A 17,151-nucleotide genomic window follows, 5' to 3' on the forward strand; every position below is an offset into this window, starting at 1 on the left:
GCTGCTGGATTTGCTACCAGCAGTGTTGCCCACATAGCTAGAGGCACAGGACCCCGTAAAAAGCTGAGCTAAGAGTGTAGTGTGAGCAGCACATCAAATGTTTGTGCTAATGCCAGGAGTACCACTCAAGGCTGGTATAACTCGATTGCCTCTCCTGGTTCCTTCCCTGCTCTGGGATTGCAGTTTCTAAGTTTTAGAGCCTTTGCTGCATCAAACCCCTGTGTGAACTTGGGTGGTTCATGTTTTCTTTGCTTTTTATGTGTGCACAGAAGGGTGGTATAGCCGGAGGTAAATCACTGACCTCAATGCTGATTTATGGTGTGAGTCCAAGAGTCTCATTTGGAGTGGAAACTTGTGATCAGACACTTCTCGAAGTAAAATCCACCAAGCAGCGTTAATATGTGAACTGCAGAGGGGCTGAGAGTGCTTTTACCTCTTGCTCAGACCTTCTGCAGCATCTAAGAGGAATGAAGACCAAGACCCCTGGTAACTGCAGGAGAGCCGACAACATTTACACTAATAGGAGTGGTACGGGATTAGCCTGAGCAATGCTCAGGTAAAAAGGAAGGTTTTGAATGTTGTGCACAAGTCAAGATCATGGGGTCCCTGAGCATGTATTTATGTAGGACATTGTCCTCACATCAGTGGGATCTGCTTTGCTGGGCAGAGTGGCAGTGGGGAGTGAGGGGACAGCTGCGTTACGAAGCGGTCCGTAAGGAAAATGAACAAAGACAGATATTCCTGGGCTCCCCTTGCTGCCTGAGCCTTTTCCCCAAATGTTTATTTACGAATGCGTGCAACAATTTTTTTTAATTATTATTTTTTTAATATATATTAGCAGTTCATCATGGGCTCTGCACAGTGTATCTGAGGACAGAGCTCTCCTTTTTACATCCCATTATCCTCCCATGATTCACACCATACAGCCTTGCTTTCCCCTCCCCCCCAATGCTTTTGCATGACAAATACTTCTCTGTATTATGTATCTCTTTATTAGTGACATGGATTCATTCCACAGCTAATACAGACCTTGATTAGACAAGATCATCTCTGCCTTCATGTGCCAAGCTCGGAGCCAGCCCTCCCTCCCTCCCTCTCCAAGTTTCATTGAAAGCTGCTGCTGTTTTCAGCAGTGCTGTCTGCTTCACCAGGGTTCAAGCAAAATTATTTGTGCAGAAATTGGCATTTCTGAGGTTTGTAAAAGGAAGGAGAGAGAGAGAGAACTCCATTTGAATGGGCAGGCCTAACCTCACATGCCTCTTGCATTTATCTGCTTGCTGTCATCTGGAAAGACTCAATTTAAGCAAAAAGTCCTTCGCACCTCAATCAGTGAAGTGCTTGTTCTGGTCTTTTCATACTTCCTTGTTCTTTTTATCTTAGCTGGCAGACTGCAACCGCAAAGGGAACAACAGTACTTGTGCTAGGACATCCAGGGAGGATGTTTGGTATCATCTTCCCATGTTTTCTCAGTGATAAGATTTTTAAAGTTCATTGAATGAGGTACATTTTATCTTCGTGGTGATTAAAGTTAAATTCATTGATCAAAGGGTTAAAATAAATCCTGGAAGAAGTAAAACAATAAAGCTTACTACTTTAAAAAAATGCATTTTCATGACTTTCAATAACAGCTATGCTTGTGCGAGGAATTTGTGGGGTTTTTTTGATTGCTAGTTGGAAGATTCTGCCTGTGAAACGATAGGTTTGACATGTTGACAATTTTTTTTATACTTCTCACATTTTTGCTTGATTAGCTGAGGGACAGACAGCCTTCATTAGTTTCTTGTTGGATTGGATTCAAGTCTGCTGAAGTGTACTTCATGTTGTGAGTAGATGGGGACAAAAAAATCTACGTGCAATAGCATTTTCTTTTGCAGAAGGTGTCCTCGGATTCTAGAGAGCAACACAAAGCCACCGTGGTGCAGTTCTCGTCATTAGTTGATGAAGATTTGCCAGGCTGGGTTGGCTGCCCTGGGGCTCTGACACGGAGCAGCAGCTGGCAGCAGCGTGTCCCCCCCCACCCCATAAAGATCCTGCTGCAGAAAACGCTGAAGCAGGTGCTTGGAAAACCAGCAAGAGGAGGGAGAGAAAAATAGACAGTCGAGGATGTGATATGTAGAGATGAAAGACACAAAATACATGATTTTTTTTTTTATTGGCATTTATAGACAGGGAGGAACGAGGGAAGCGAATCCAGCTGGCAGGAGCTGTGGAGAAGGTTTTCTTGTCATGCTGGTGGGAGTGGGGTGGGTCAGGGTTTGTGGATGGAGCAAAGAGAGTGGCCTAAAGTGAACATGGGTTTTGCACCCGCTGTCCCCACCTGGGAGCCATTGCCACAGAGCGTGCAAGTGAAGGCGGGTGCTGAGTCCTCGTCCCACCGTCAGGCTGAGCCCCATCCAGCCCAGAGCTGCGGTGCTGCTGCGGTGCAGGGCTGTGTCAGCACGGGTGAGCCCTGCTGAAGGAGATGGGGGATGCCAGCAATCTTGGTGTGTGCTGTGTCAGCCGGGCTGAGCGGGGGGTTCCCTGGCTGAGGCATGGTCCAGCTTCTGCAGCCACAGCTTTGCTGATGGCATTGCAAGCTGGACCAGGATGAGCTCCTCAGGCCTGTGGGTGGGATGTACAGCCCCGTTGTGGGGGGAAGCCCACTGTCATTAACAGCAGAATATCTTCATTACTGCCTCAGGGTGTTGCTTGTTAACTAACCACCTGAGAACTTACCCTGGGTGTAACCGGGTGGGCAGTGCAGCTTCGCAGCCCTCCTTATGTTGGGAATGGCTTGTCAGAGAACCTGGATATGGGGGAGCAGTGTGCTGTCCTGACAGCCCTGGGGGATCAGTGCAATAACCCCCTTGGTGCTAAGCTTCAGGCAAAAGTCTGTACCTGTACCCAAGTGCTTTTTTCATTTGGATCATGCATCGAGCGCTTAGAGGGACTGAGTCCAAAGCGGCGGCACAGGGGAGCTGCTGGCCAATGCATCATCAGAGCCAGCAACTAAGCAGGACTTACTCCTCGTAGAAAATGTCAGTGCAGGTATTACCAAATTTTTTAGTCTTGGTAGTTCTGGGAGGCTTTTTCTTGCAGAGTAATTAACGTGTTTCTGAAGCGCGGTAGCTGCTCCTGGAGTAGTTCTTGAGTCCGGTCCCCATAGGAACACTCTGCACTCCTTAAATATCCCTTAAACAAGTGTGGCTTTGCTTAATTACCATGAATGAAGTTGGCAGGCCTTGCTGTAGCTGGGCTCGGATTCGCACATTTTGCTGTTAAGATTAATTTTGAAACACATGTTCAGGACCCCAAGTTTTATTGACATATGATTCATTTCTCTTTTGGCAGATTTGAGTGGGCAGGAATAAATGTTTTAGACCAGCAGTAATGAGAGCTTGGAGATCATTCCACAAAAGAAAAAAAATAATTGCCTGGTCGTGGTGGGAAAATAGCATAAAAATTCCTTCTCCTCTCAAATTAAGCTGTTTTTATAGTGGAGGGACTATGTGTTGGACTTGCTTTTTAAACTTCGTACTATGAGTGTACTAGTATGAGCTTTTTGTGTTCAAAATGGCATGTGCTTTACCAATGGGATGGCTTGGCTGTAGCAGCTCTCCGTAACTTTTGCTTACCACGCCTTGGCTGGGAAGGAAGAGGGAGACAGGAATCCAGAATTTGGGGAGCGACTCATTTCGGAGCATTCCTCTTGGGTGCTACGTTGAATTCTGCCGTGCAGCCGGGTGGTTGTGGCATGCTGCTTGGAAGCCTCCAGTTGTGCCTGTACCATGTTTGGGCTCGGCATCCTTGTTCCTTGGCTTACCCGCTGCAGCCCTGAGAAGGAGCCGTCCTTGAGGAGCGTGGGTGATGCCTTGCAGTCGGTAGCACGCTGTAGTAGTGAAGATAACGCCAGCACCCATCTCTTGCATGGGCTTAAAGCGCTGGACAGACAGAGGCTGGGTTCGGAGGGTTGGCACAGCGCTGGGCTCAAGGCTGTGTGTGTCGGTGGGGAACGAGGGTCCACGTTCGTGACAGTCATGGGAAATTAAATATGAACATGAATGTTGTCAGAGGTTTTTCTTTTTCCATTATTTTTTTTTTTTTAGCTCTACAAAAGCTTAGTGGTTGCTTCATTAAAGGAGTGATGCAGAATCACTGATGATGAATGTGGATTGGTTACGTGGAGCTATGCTCGCTCATTAGCAAGGTGTTAAAATCAACCTGGCAGTTTCCCTGTGCCTGGTGGGTGGGATGTCCTGGGCAAAGCCTGGCTGGAGGCGGGATGCCACCACTCCGCAGGTCAGTGGGGTTGAGGGAACTGTGATGGGATGCCATGATGGATGCTGGTCCGTCATGATGACAACATTTTTAGCTCTTCACCTGTGGTTTATTGTATTTTGGCTTGCGACATTCTACCATCTTTCATTCGCTCTGTGTCTGTATTTTTCCCCCAGGTCCATTTCAGTGAGTTTTCTCCCCCTTTTCCTTTTCCAGTCTTCAAAGCTTCAGCACTGAGACATTTTTCTTCTTGATCATTTTCTGTTCTTTATCCTTATCTGTCTCTTGTGCTTCCAGCTGTCATCTCTGTCACCTCATCTCTTCCCCTCTGTGCTGTTCAGCCCTTGTCCTTTCCGCAGAGGACTGGGGTGCTGTGGAGGGTGTTCTGCTGAGGAAGAGCCCACAGGAGGGGTTAGTGGGGGTCGTGGGCAGGACCTCTTCATAGGAAATCTTCTTCCCAAAGCTTTTTTGCACAGGGGAGAGGCTTTGTCATGGCTGTCCAGACTGATACAAAGCCAGTTAGACTTTAGAAGGGATTTTGTGACTCTTTTCATCATACATCTAGTTGGCATCTATTACGTAGGTAACACTGTTCTTAGCCATTGGTAGGTATGTATTTTTTTTCAGGTTCTGGTCCTTCATAGCCCAGCCTTCCTGAAATGACTGCTGCATGTCACAGGATGCTGTAGAAAGCCTGTTAGAGCAAACTGTTCTAAACCGTCAGTTTTCTAATGTGCTTGGAGGTACCATCACAGATAACCTTGAAGAGGAAAATCAATCTGAAACTTCATTAGGAGCGTTGCATAGATGTCTGTGCTGATGTAATGTGCTCTGGTTCCCATCGGGAACTGGGGAGGGTTTCAGCTGCAGATGTGCTGGTGTTGTAGCAACGCACAGCCTGCAGTCTGGAGGGCTGTGAGGAAAGAACTGCCCTGATCCAACAAAGATGTGCAAGTGGCATTAATTGAAAATTTCTTTTCCCTTAGGTAGCCTCTTTGTGTTTCAGAGATGACAAAAAAGAAAAAAACCACGTGTGTCTGGTTCAACCCAAACAGTAACTGCAGAAGGTTCTGGATCACAGGCGAGCCCAGGGCTGCAACTCCAAATGACTGGCTGTGTAATACAGTTGTGGAGAGGAACAGCCACGAGTGAAATGTTAATCAGAGCTTCAGGAGAGTCTCGGACATCCCAGGCTTGGTGTCACTCCAGCACCTCATCAAACAGGAAATTGCTTTTGCAGGGTCACCTGGGATCTCAGCACAAATCAGTGCATCATCAGCATAATAATGGCAACTAAAATGATGCCTTTGCACTGCGGTGCCTGAGGGGTACCTCTGCACACTGCGTTCTGTGAACAAAATATTGAAGGTGAAACCAACAGCCTGTTAGTTTCCTGATGAAAAGACCTGGGAGAAGTAAAATTCAGCCTCTTCCTTTCCCTACAGTGAACAACGTGCTGGTGGCACCTCTTGTACTTGTACCCCTCTGCTTGGCTTGGCCCCCATGCGAGCCTCGGGTTTGGGGACGTTCCAGTGTGTGACAAAACAAAAGCTGTGCTTCTGTGTTCCAGCAGGACGTGTCTTAATGCTGTTGCTGACAAACCTGGACTGTAGACAAGGCGGTGGGTCTGGGGGTTGATGGTTATGGCAACACAGAGTGTTTCCAAGGTGTGGGTGAGCTTGGTAGGTCCGTGGGATGGAGGAGCACCCTGGTAGCTCCTGTGGCCCCACAAGCCACCTGAGACCTCTGTGGCTGCTTGTCTCTCCTGAGCTGAGTCTCTCCTCTGACCCATAACAAGAAAGGTCCTGTTTCTCCATCTCATAGTGGACCCCGCTGTGCTCCCCAGTTGTCTCCCTTTTGCCTGCTGAGCCAGCGAGTCCATTGAGCTGCCGCTCTGTCTGCATTCCCATTGCCATCTCTGACACAAGCTGTGCCACCCGCGTGTCTTGTTAGCCAGACTGTCACATCAGCAAAGGTACGCCGTGGTCGGGCAAAGCACAGCCAGCTGAAACCTAGGGAGGTGTGCCTTGTACCTCCGGAGTTTCGGAGCAGCCCATTAGTTCCTTGCTTGCTTGCTAATGATGACAGGTGACCAAAGAACAGGAGAAAGCTAGTGAGCGTGGTGGAGGCAGCGCTGGCCCAACGTGCCAGCCAGGAACACGTGATGGCTGCTGGCCACTGATTTGTTTTCTCAAGTGCTTGATGCCCCCTTGGGCACGTGGCAGGATTTGAAGTGTATTTCATAGATCCTTGTGGCTAGGCTAGAAATAATGCATTTAGAAGATCAGAGGCAGTTGGCTGCTTAAGTGCCTTGGAGAGGCTGAGTCACTGGTACGGTGAGGTGAGCTATCCGGGGACCTGGGTTTCCATCTGAAAACACCTCCTGTGACTGCTGCAGGCACTGCTGATGCTCTGCCTCCAGCGGGGCGGCTGCAATCCTGCTGGCTCTGAGCGCACCCCTCCTGCACCCCTCCACACGCCACTCTGTGCCGAGTGGTGTGTGCCTTTCCCCAGAGCAATTCACAGCAATCTGGGCACGCTCGAAAGGCACTAAGGGGCAGAAGGTGCCAGTGGGATTTGGGAAATGAGGCCTGATTGGGAACTCAATGAAGCTGGTGGTAGTCTGTCTTCTGACTTGGGTGGATCACGCTTTATTATATAGCATTTTATATCTCACCTTACTCAAATTTAAGTGGAGATAGTCAAACAGATTTCGCTAGAGGTGCACATATCCCTGTTAGATTAGGTCCCCCAGGAAATCAGGGATTTAGCTTTACCTGTACCTGTTGAAGGCTCGAAGGTTGGGCAGCTGTGAGATGGGTCCGTTACTGTGGCTCCTTCAGTAACCCTTGCAGGGATGATGGGACACGGTGCTGGGAAGGGTTCAGGTGGGGGTAGATGCCTGTTTCTTCTGCTTGTGCCTCAGCAGGTGCTACATACCCGGTCTGATACTGGCAGCATGCAACGTGGGGCAATTTTTTTTAAATGGAGCATAAACGTAAATGTGCTGGAAGGATGGAGACCTACCTCCCCCTGCCGAGCTTCACCACTCCTCCCTGACCCAGGGTTCCCTGACTCTGTTCCTGTAGGTCTTGGATAAGGTCAGCAGGTTCCACCAATGGACAGATCCAGAAGTAATTACCCCAAATCTTAATGTGGGTTTTCAGCACTCTTAAGCTTGAGGTGACTTATAAACTCCTACATCCCTGCCCAGTGCCGTCCTGCCTCCTGGCTGTGCCTGAAGTTTGGTATTCGCAGCTGGAGCTGTTTGATTGTCTTTTCCCAGCAGGTAATAACATCACTAATTAGTTTCCTAATTTGTGCTGTCCAAATGTACTGAATTTCTAGGAATTAAAGCCTGCATGGAACCTGACGCAGCAGTGAGGGCAAGTGGCAGTAGGACTGGATACGTTAAAAATGTCATTAAGTTACAAAAATGAGCTGGAGTCCAGGGGTACCTTGGGTGAATCCTGTTATGGGTGGCAGTGTGGGCGCTGTGATACTGTCCTGGTAAGAGGTTTTGAAGTCACTGACTGTTGTTGATGATAACTGTGTCTTCAGGCTGTTCCAGCCACAGACTCAAGAGGAGCAGTTTTGGGGAAAATCAAACCAAAGATGGTGGTTTAAATTCGATGATGTTTAAATCACCTTGGGTGTGAGACTGTTTCAGATCCTTATGTTGTGCAACCGTCAGGCACAGCGATGTGTGTAGGTACGGCTTGACCTCACAGAAGTCGTGAGCATCGTGTGCATAGTGGGTCGGGTTTGTACAGGGGAATGGCTTTCTGATGGAAGGAACTTCAAATACCATATACTGAACAGAGCTGTGATACGGGAGTTGGCAGAGGTTGACAGAAGAGGGATGCCTTCTCGGTGAAGCAAAAATACTGTAGCAATGGAAGAAATGATGGTGAACGTGAGTGTGTGTGCTGTGCAGTCATATATTGCCATGTAATGTGACCCAAGAGATGCTGTGACAAAAGGAGTTTGGGGTAAGAAATCAGACACTTTTTCTCACGGGGGAGAGGGGCAGAAGGTGGGCCAGCCTGGCGTGGATGCTGGCAGGCTGGCTCTGGAGCTGGCTCCTGGAGCAGCGGAGCACACGAGGAAGGCACGTGGGTTTGCCTTAGGGTCTGTGATGTAGATTCATGCTTTTCACCCGGCGGCTGAGTCAGGATGATGCTCCTGTACTTGCAGCATTCACCCTGCTCCCTGCACGATGCTTCTCTTGTCCTTTGCTCATTAAATGTGCAGGGTTAGACACAGAGGGGTTGCTTTGCCAGCTCCTGAAACGCAGAGACCTTCAATGTGAAACCGGGCAGCCTATTGCCATATTTTCTGTGGAAAGCCAAAACAAAGGATATGGAATTAAACTGAATTGTATTATGTAGGATGGGAGGTGCAGGATTTGCTCAGCCTGCCACCTGCTCTTGTATGCCATGCACCCACTGCCTTCGCTGGGAGCAGTCAACTGGAAGAGGAGAGAGGACAAAGTGCCTGGGGGAAAACTTTTAATGCCATTTCCTGGTGTCACCTGTAGTGCTTGGCTCCTTCGGCGAGGAGCCGGGTGGCCTGCTGTCAGCAGGAGCCATCCTGTGATGCTGGGCGGCCGGGTGAGAAGTTCTGGGCTGCTGCTGGCAGAGGGACGGGGCTTTTCCCCTGTGACCTCCTCGGGTTTGGGCTGAGCGCTCTGCTCCATCTGTGCTGGGTGGAGATGGTGCTTTTCCATTTGAGCTCTGTAGCCATGAGCTGGGTGGGTTTCCCGGCAGCCCCAGCCGCAGTTCCCCCAGTGCCGTGGAGAGCTTTGCCAGGGACGGGTCCCTCGTGCACCGGCCCACCGGCTGATGGACTTGGCTCTTTGGGTTGGTGCATGCTGTGATTCTCTCCCGGAGCTTTTTTCTTTATTGGCTACCTTTAGCCTCTGATTTCTGTAATATTTGAGGCATCAGTAAAGATATTTAAGCCTTTTTTTATGATTGCCATACCACTGCAGCTGCTCTTTCATTTGGGAATGGGCTGTGACCATCTGATCTAGGCTGGGTTTTGAACTGTGTGGCTGGCTGTGATGGAGAACTAGCCCTGTGCTCCTGCATGGACCTGGGATGAGGCGGATGGATCGGTGCCCTGCCCGGGCTGTCTGATGTGTTTCCAGCGAGTTATTCCATTGTGCATATTTTGCATCTGAGGATAACAGCATCTCGAAGCCAGGTCATGCTAGGGGGGAGAGGTTATTTGAAGCTGTCGTGTCTGAGGGGCGGTGATGTCAGTTCTCCAGCTCTTTTTTTTTTAATTACTAGCTTTAAGCATCATTAAGTAAAAGGAAAAGCAATAACAGCTGAGCAGCTGTATTGATGTGAAGCTGTGGCTGTGGTACAGCCTGATGGGCAGCAAAGGCATGGTGAAGCAGTGATGGGCTCCCTGGGTACCACAGGCTGGATGCAGAGGGGATGTCTGCTCTGAATTGCCTTCATGAGCCAGGGGTGCATTAACCGTCTCATGCCTGAACTCTCCACGTGGCTGGTGTGGTCCTTGGGGGCTAGGAAGGAAAGAGGATGCCTTCTCCCATGGGTTCGTGTTTTGTACTTTAATAAGGATGTGCAGGTGGTAAGATCAGAACCACCTGGAACCATTCAAAATGGAGCAGGTAGAAACTATTGACTTTATATTAATTCTTCCTTATAGGTCCTCTTTGCATGACTGCTGAAAAGCTGGTGAAGGATCAGCGATTAAAGAACGGTCTTCACTGGGGATAATATTCTTTCTTGTTTCTGCTCAGCATGAAGGTACCACCAGATGGTTCTTGGTTGCAGTTTAGAGCGTGACTAAAATTTATTTTTCAGGCACTTAGACAAATGGGATTTATTTAATTTCTCTTCCTGCTCTTCCCTTCCCCTCTGAGCTCTGTTCTGAATTTCCATGTTCCTTTTTACTGCAGAATGAAGTGGAGCTGGGAGAGCTGCTGTTGTCGCTAAACTACCTACCCAGTGCGGGAAGGCTGAACGTGGACATCATTAGAGCAAAACAGCTTCTTCAGACAGACATGAGCCAAGGTTCAGGTAAAGGGCAGTGCGTTTCCCACATTAGTCGTGCACAGATTATATGTGCTTTTAAACCAGATCCATGGTGAGGCTGCAGTTTGTGAGGGACCCCAGGAGGATCTGGATGCTCAGTTCCTATCAATACAAGGCTCCGGATATTAACTTTATATATATAGCCAACAATAATGGAAGTATTTGGAACACTTACCCTGAGATAAAATTGAGGATGTCAATTTCTTTGCCATATTTAAAATAAAAATCTCTGAACCAGGGCGAGGTGGGGAGCCAGAAGCTCTAAATTACCCCCGTGTTGCGTTCTGTAAAGCAGCCCGTTTGTGGCTGCACTGTGTTTTGCAGATGCTGCCTGAGTGGTAACGTTGCAGTGGTTCCATTTATGATATCTAGCTGCTCTGTGGGTTGTGGTAAGGTTTTTCCAGTATCCATGCGCTGCTCCCTGCCATTTCTGAGCGTGCCGGCCGGTAATTGCTTCACGTGTATGTCCTCAGGTGTTCCACGTGGTGTTCCCATGTTCCCTGCCCCAGCCACTGCTGCTGCCAGAATATTGGCATTTTCCAAAAAGAACAGTGCGCTTGACCTCTATCAAGGCTGTTGTTAACTGTGGTTTTGGCAAGGAGTGTTTTTAATCCAGCTGCCTGACTTTTGTCTCTGCTGTGCATCGATGGGAGCAGCACGGTGGTGCAAGGCACAGTGGTTCCCCAGTGCTGTTTCCCAGCCCATTCCATCCCTGCGGCGCTCAGCCTTCCTGGGGTGGGATGCTGGCTCATGGCGCCAGTAACGCACGGCCTGTGTTTTGTGGGTTTTCACAGATCCCTTTGTGAAAATTCAGCTTGTTCATGGCCTGAAATTAACAAAAACCAAGAAGACCTCCTGCATGCGGGGGACGATCGATCCCTTCTACAACGAGTCCTTCAGCTTCAAGGTGCCACAGGAGGAGCTGGAGAACGCCAGCCTGGTGTTCACAGGTAAACGTGGTGGTGGTACCAGCTAAGCACAGTCATGGTTGCCGCTGAGGTAAACAAAGCGGCAGCTGTGGGTGGGTGTGCGGATGAGCCTGTGTGGGACGGTGTCCCCCGTGGCCACCCTGCAAGGGGTGACAATGGCTTGAGTCTCCAGGGAAGCTTAATTAGCGCTCTGTCCTGTGCGGAAGCTGTTCCTGGCATTCCTGATGACCGGAGTGGGCTGGGAGCGCACCTCGTTGGTCCTGTGCTTAATTGGTGCCATTGGGAACGCTTTTGTGCAGAGGAGGGGGAGGCATTAACCACCTCTCAGCGGCACCCGGCTGCGGCGTGGAGTCAGACATCAGAAGGGTGAGAGGGAAGGACTGAGTGAGCCCAGACACTGGCAAAGATAATTGCTGGTACTCGACATCATTTAGTGGTGAGATGCTGCTGCTGTCGGTGTCTGCTGCTGGCATCACCTGCTCTGTGAGCAGGTTGGTTTGTGCCTTTGTGCAGGGCTGGGGCTCGGTGCCAAGCGCCGCGTGGCACGGCTGGGGATCACGGCACTGGCCGCGCAGGCTGTGGCCAGGAGGAGTCCCAGAGCTGACCTTACTCAAGACCTTTGTCACTGCTGGGGAAATTTGGCTGGGATAGGAATTCTTAAATGATTTCTGAATCTGTTGCTTCTGTTCTCTGGGGAGAACAGCCTGGAGCTCGGCGGTTAGGCGTGCTCGTCAGAGCAGGAGCAGTGGAGCACAGGACGAGTCCCTGGCTGGGGACCCACTGTGGCCAGTGCCTTCTGTGCCTTTCCACAGCGGGGGGGTCTCAGGCAGGGCGGCAGGGACCCCAGGAGGTGGTGGGTTTCCCTGCTGTGGCATGGCTTGGTCCACCCTCCCTGCACTGTGGACTGGGGCACCAGAGGGAGCGGGGTCGGACATCCTCGCCCCAGAGCGGTGCAGGGGCTGGCGGCGGGCCCCACGCTCCTCCGCTGTGCTGGGCTCCTGCACTTCACACACAGTTTTTGGCAACTTTCCACCCATGACTTGCCATCTTCCAATGAAGTGAAAGGAATCTGCATCTGAAAGAACATATTGTGAATTATTTTTTTAAAAAATTTCTTACATGGCAGATAGAGGTGTCAAAGCCCGTACAAGGAGCCTAATTCCAACCCATTAGTTTGTTTCCAAACACGTTATAACAAAAGCGATGCTGATCAGCAATTTAAATTTTGCCCTTCATGCTCAGAAATTTCCTCAGCGAAAACTCTATAATTAATCACTGCTTTGCATGCACGTCATCCTGACTGTACTTTGCATGTGCAATGATGAATTTGTTCTTGGAAAGTTCCATCAGGTGATCTTGTGACAGGCGTGAAATACTCTCCTCTTTGTTTTCCCCTTTTTTGTAATAGAAGAAGGAAAGGCAAACTGCGGCAGCTCTGTCGGCCAGAAGGGTGAGGGTGATGCGCCGCTCCTCGCTGTGGCTGATGAGGCTAGCATTAATGAGTGGATGCCTGATTATTTTTTTTCCTATGCAAATGGATGCATTCTCAAAGAAGTCGATGGGAAGTTAGCGGATTTATAATCCTGTGTAATGCTGTTGGATGTCAGTGGCATGCCTGTTGAGTGGTGCTTCACTTTCTAAGTGACGTATTGTTTGCTTTGAACAGTGCAATAAATAACCCCAGGTCAGAAATGTCGGCAGCAGCTCCAGAGCTGGGGAGAAGCATGCAGAGCTTTTCAGAGGAGCAGCGGGGCCAGGGTCTTGTGGCTGCCCTGGGACTGGAGGGTGACGTGTGGCTCCGGCGCAGCGCTGCTGCGGGCATCGCTGGACTTGCTGCATTTGCTGGGGTCAGGCCACAGGTCAGGACTCTGTTTGAGATGTGGTTGTTGGATATATTGTATAGTCAATATACAGCTGGAGCTGGAGTTGTTCGTCACGTCGTGTGTACAGTCTGCTGCGGCTTTGGTGCCTGCGCTGCCTCCTCTTAGAGGAGCCAAGAGCCCGTCTTGTTGCGAGGACCTGTGAAGCCGGGCTCCTATGTGGACATCTGCGGTGCCACGGCGGTGAGGTGGTTCAGGGGACATGGTGGTGGTGAAGATGCTGAGCCACATTCAGTGTTCACCTGAGTGATGGAGGTGCCCTGGATGTTGGTGGAAGCGTGTCCCCAGCAGGGAGTGTGGCACCAGGTTCTTCTTGTGTGTGTCTGTGAGGTTTTACTGCAATGAGGATCGGCGTGCAGCTTGGCTGAAGTTCTGGGACAGGGATGCTGGTATTCTCCATCTAGCTGCCACCTTGGCACGTTAGGGTATTGCACAGCTTAAAAGCTTGTAAACGGCTTTGGGATCTTCTGTTAAAAGACAATAAAGAGCAAATGGTTGCCAGCATGGAGAAGCCATACCTCACGTGAGGATCTTTTTATTAGTTTGTATCTCTGCAAAGCAGGAGCACAAGTCACATTTTTTTTCTCTAGGTTTTTTTTTTTTTGTTTTGACTTGCTTTTTTATTTTTTGCTGCAGTGGTGGTTCTTTCTGTTGTATGTTTTATGGGAGTTGATTTTTATTTCTTATTTTTTTTTCAATCCACAGCTCTAGTCCATTAGGCCAGTTAATTAAATTTGCTGTTGAGTTAAAGTCCAATAGAAAAGGAAAATAATGCCATTTGAAGGGTGGGTGGTGATGCTTTCCATGGAGGGAATGCTGCAAAAGCAGTCAGGGGGGACAAAAGTGAGTATATCTTCAATAATTGAAAGGAACCTTTTTTGTGGCTTTGTATTTTGGACCCAGTCTGCAGCTGTCTTTACGTTGGCTGGGCTTCACTGGGAAGCGGTGGAGCTGTGCCAGTCCCTATAGCTGAGGCTCCTGACTCTCTCTCTGTGGCTGGTACCACACTGTGAAGTAAGGCACTATTTAGGCAAAGTAGGATTTATTTCCCCTCCCTCCTCCCGTGGGTTTTTCTCCTGTGCATCTTGAATCAAACTCTCTGGGTTTAGCGCGCCGTAGGAAGAATTGATGCGGTGTTTTGCTGTGCCTCTGGCAAGGACTGCGTGTGCACGCGCTGCGGACGGATGGCTTTCTGCAGAGCGCTGTTCTGCTCCCTGCTTTCCCGGGGGTGCTCTGGAGAGCTGGGCTTGGACCGAACGCAGGGTTGGAGTGCAGCTGGACTAGGAGATGGGCAGTGGGTGCTTCCAGGATGGGGTGCACAGGGTGAGCTCTGCCTTAGCCAGGATTTGGGAGGGTTGGGCTGGTTCTTAGATCTTTCCTCTTCCTTAGGCATACCAGGATTCAATGCTAAATTACTGGCATTTCCCTTCACATTGGTGCAGGACACCTTGTACAAGCTGTCTTGCTGCTTTCCCTCGTTCCAAGCTCAGATGCTTACTGGAGCTGTCACTAACTCACATGGCCTAGTTTAGTAGCTAAAATGAGGTGGGGTGAGCTCAAGCGGAGCTGTCCTCTCCAGGAGGAGACTTCCTGGGTCAGGATCGCTGCTTCAAGTATCGTCTGTTCACAGCTTCTCACCAAAAGAGGCTGGAACCAGGAAAGTGGCTGATCCTTGTAACAAGTCTCATGTCCCGACAGAAAAAAGATGATGAGTGAGCCAACAGCTAGTGGAGATGATGTTTGATTCTCATTTACCCTATCAAACATGTTGTCTAGGTCGTGAGCATCTGTATACATACTGTAACAGAAGTGCATGGGTTTGGGTGGTTCTTTTTCACGCTTTCTGGTTTTTGGCAACCTGACATGCATCCCCCATGTGCCATCTTGGGCTTGAGCACAAGCAAGTCCTGGGTTCACCTCCTGCAGAGAAATGGGTTGGGCTTTAAAAGACAGTATGTTCTCCTATCCATGTGTACCTGTGAACAAAGGCATTAATTATTCTTTGTCCCATGGTAAGAGGAAGGTGGAGTTTGGCCGGCCAGCAGGGCTGTCAGCCGCTGCCCAAGGTCATCTCCAAGCAGAAAGGGTATCTGAGGTGTGACTGCAGCCTCTGTGCTCAGAGGGCTAGGTGCTGGCACCTGGGGACACCGTGCTCTCCCTGCTGCTGGATTTTGGGCAGGCTGTCCTCTAAAACCCTGCCTAACCTTCAGAAAGCCTGGGCTGTGCAGCAGGAGGTGAGACGATACCTGAAATCCGAGCACTGTGGTGTTCCGTTAATGATTATAATGTTGTTAATAACGATCGTTGGTAATGCTGTTTGCCTTGCAGTAAAGCCCAGATGGCCCAATAAAAACCACCAGCACTGCAGGGCAAACCGCATCTTGGTGACTCGTTAACATCTTTAGATCACTTACTGTAAAAAAAATAAAACGTTCAGCACTCAGTTAGGGAATATATATCTCCCCGAGGTCCTGCGGTGGTTGTGGGTGTCTTTCTCCATCTAAATATGCTCTTGTACATGTTTACATGACAGAATCTTTAGGGCTTGTGAAGCAAGCAGGGTCCCCAAAGAGGGAAAAATCTTTGTGCCGTCTGTGCAAGGGCAGAGGGAAAGCCTGCTGTGCTGGCTGCTCTGGCTGAGGGCGCAGCTGCAGCTGGGACAAATGTCAGGGCTGATGGTGTCTCTGATGGAGAGCGGCGATGGGACTCATGTGAAAGGTGGCCATGGCTCCCACAGGACAGGACACTGTGCCCAGGGGAGGAAAGCAGGCTGGAGCAAGGTTTGCTTGTTGATGGAGGGATCAGCCTCACTATGTGCATGACAGCTGGTGAGATCTTCATCACAAGCACTGGCTGAAGATGCAGCTCAGAGGCACTCTCCTCTGAGCCATTTGCAGGATTTTAAATGATTCTCTTCGCTTTTCAGTGTGGTTTAAAAACGGACCACGTCTGTATTAATAATCTATAAAGTTTTTTTTATTTTATTTCTTATGTTAAGTATTTGAGTTCCCAAGGGAGCATTGTTGCACAGTGAGGGGTTGCACACCCGTACACGTGGTTTCCACGGCTCTGGCAGAGGCGCTGACAGCACCATCAGGCATCTCGTGCACCCACTGCTGTAACAACGCCTGTCTGCAGCCCCCCAGATCACTTCGGTGCTTTATCCCAGGACTCTTATTAACTTCCAGTTAATAGGCAGTACTTGATTAAAATAACAGATTGCCGTTCAGTAGCAATATACCTGGTTCCTTTGTTGGCTCATTTTCCCTTTTCCTTGGCCTCTGGGAAAATTTAAGGACTGTTTAATGAAGTTTGAATTTTTAAAGGGGAAAAAAGTCATTGTTGGTGGATGTTGCTAATTGATGCGGTTCTGGGTAGTTCAGTTTGCTTTCACTGAAACTTTATTTTTGAAGAAATACTACATGTTTGAGTATATTCATTTTTTCTGTGGTGTTGCAGCTTGAGAGGAGATGAATTGGGTCTTCCTTGAAATTCTGAGGAATTGGGTCTTCCCTGAAATCTGGACTTCTTGTTGGAGGTGGATGTTTTGGGATGTTTCTGTATCTAGAATAAATGGTTGCTAGTGGCATGGGCAGCCCCTGGTGAGCACAGCTCTGGCCTGCTCCTCACCCCAGGGATGCTGGAGATGCTCTGGCACAGACCAGTTTGGGTTTGCATGTTGTCTAATGAACACTTTTTAGATGTTTTGATAGAAACTGTTTTGGGGTGCTCTGGATTCAGATGACAGAGTTTCTGGGGCAGTCATTGGTGGTGGGGATGTTGGGGAGGAGAGCAGCCCTGACCTGGAAGAAGAGGGTGTATGGGGATGGACCAAAGCTGAAGGTGGCCATCCGCTCCAGAATCCCGCTTTCCCAGCGAGTCCGGGTCAGGCAGTGCGGGAGGTGCTGTGCTAAAGGCTTACAGCTCAGACCCACTGACCCATCGCAGCTGGGAACAAAACTCGCTGGGATTCATTCTGGGGGAGTCCTAAAGCTGAGCCTCCAGGCAGCTCGA

At 49.5% G+C, this 17,151-nt stretch overlaps 1 protein-coding gene across 1 annotated transcript in view; it reads left to right on the forward strand.

Annotated features, from left to right (window-relative positions):
* SYT17 (synaptotagmin 17) overlaps window positions 1–17,151 on the forward strand; it is a 39,042-nt gene that overhangs the window by 11,845 nt on the left and 10,046 nt on the right. The window contains exons 6-7 of the mRNA XM_037387244.1: window positions 10,193–10,313; window positions 11,123–11,278. Coding sequence (XP_037243141.1) covers window positions 10,193–10,313; window positions 11,123–11,278 — 277 coding nt within the window. The remainder of the gene's footprint in view (window positions 1–10,192; window positions 10,314–11,122; window positions 11,279–17,151) is intronic.

Source organism: Falco rusticolus, chromosome 4 (assembly GCF_015220075.1).
Source record: "Falco rusticolus isolate bFalRus1 chromosome 4, bFalRus1.pri, whole genome shotgun sequence".
Taxonomy (NCBI): Eukaryota; Metazoa; Chordata; class Aves; order Falconiformes; family Falconidae; genus Falco; species Falco rusticolus.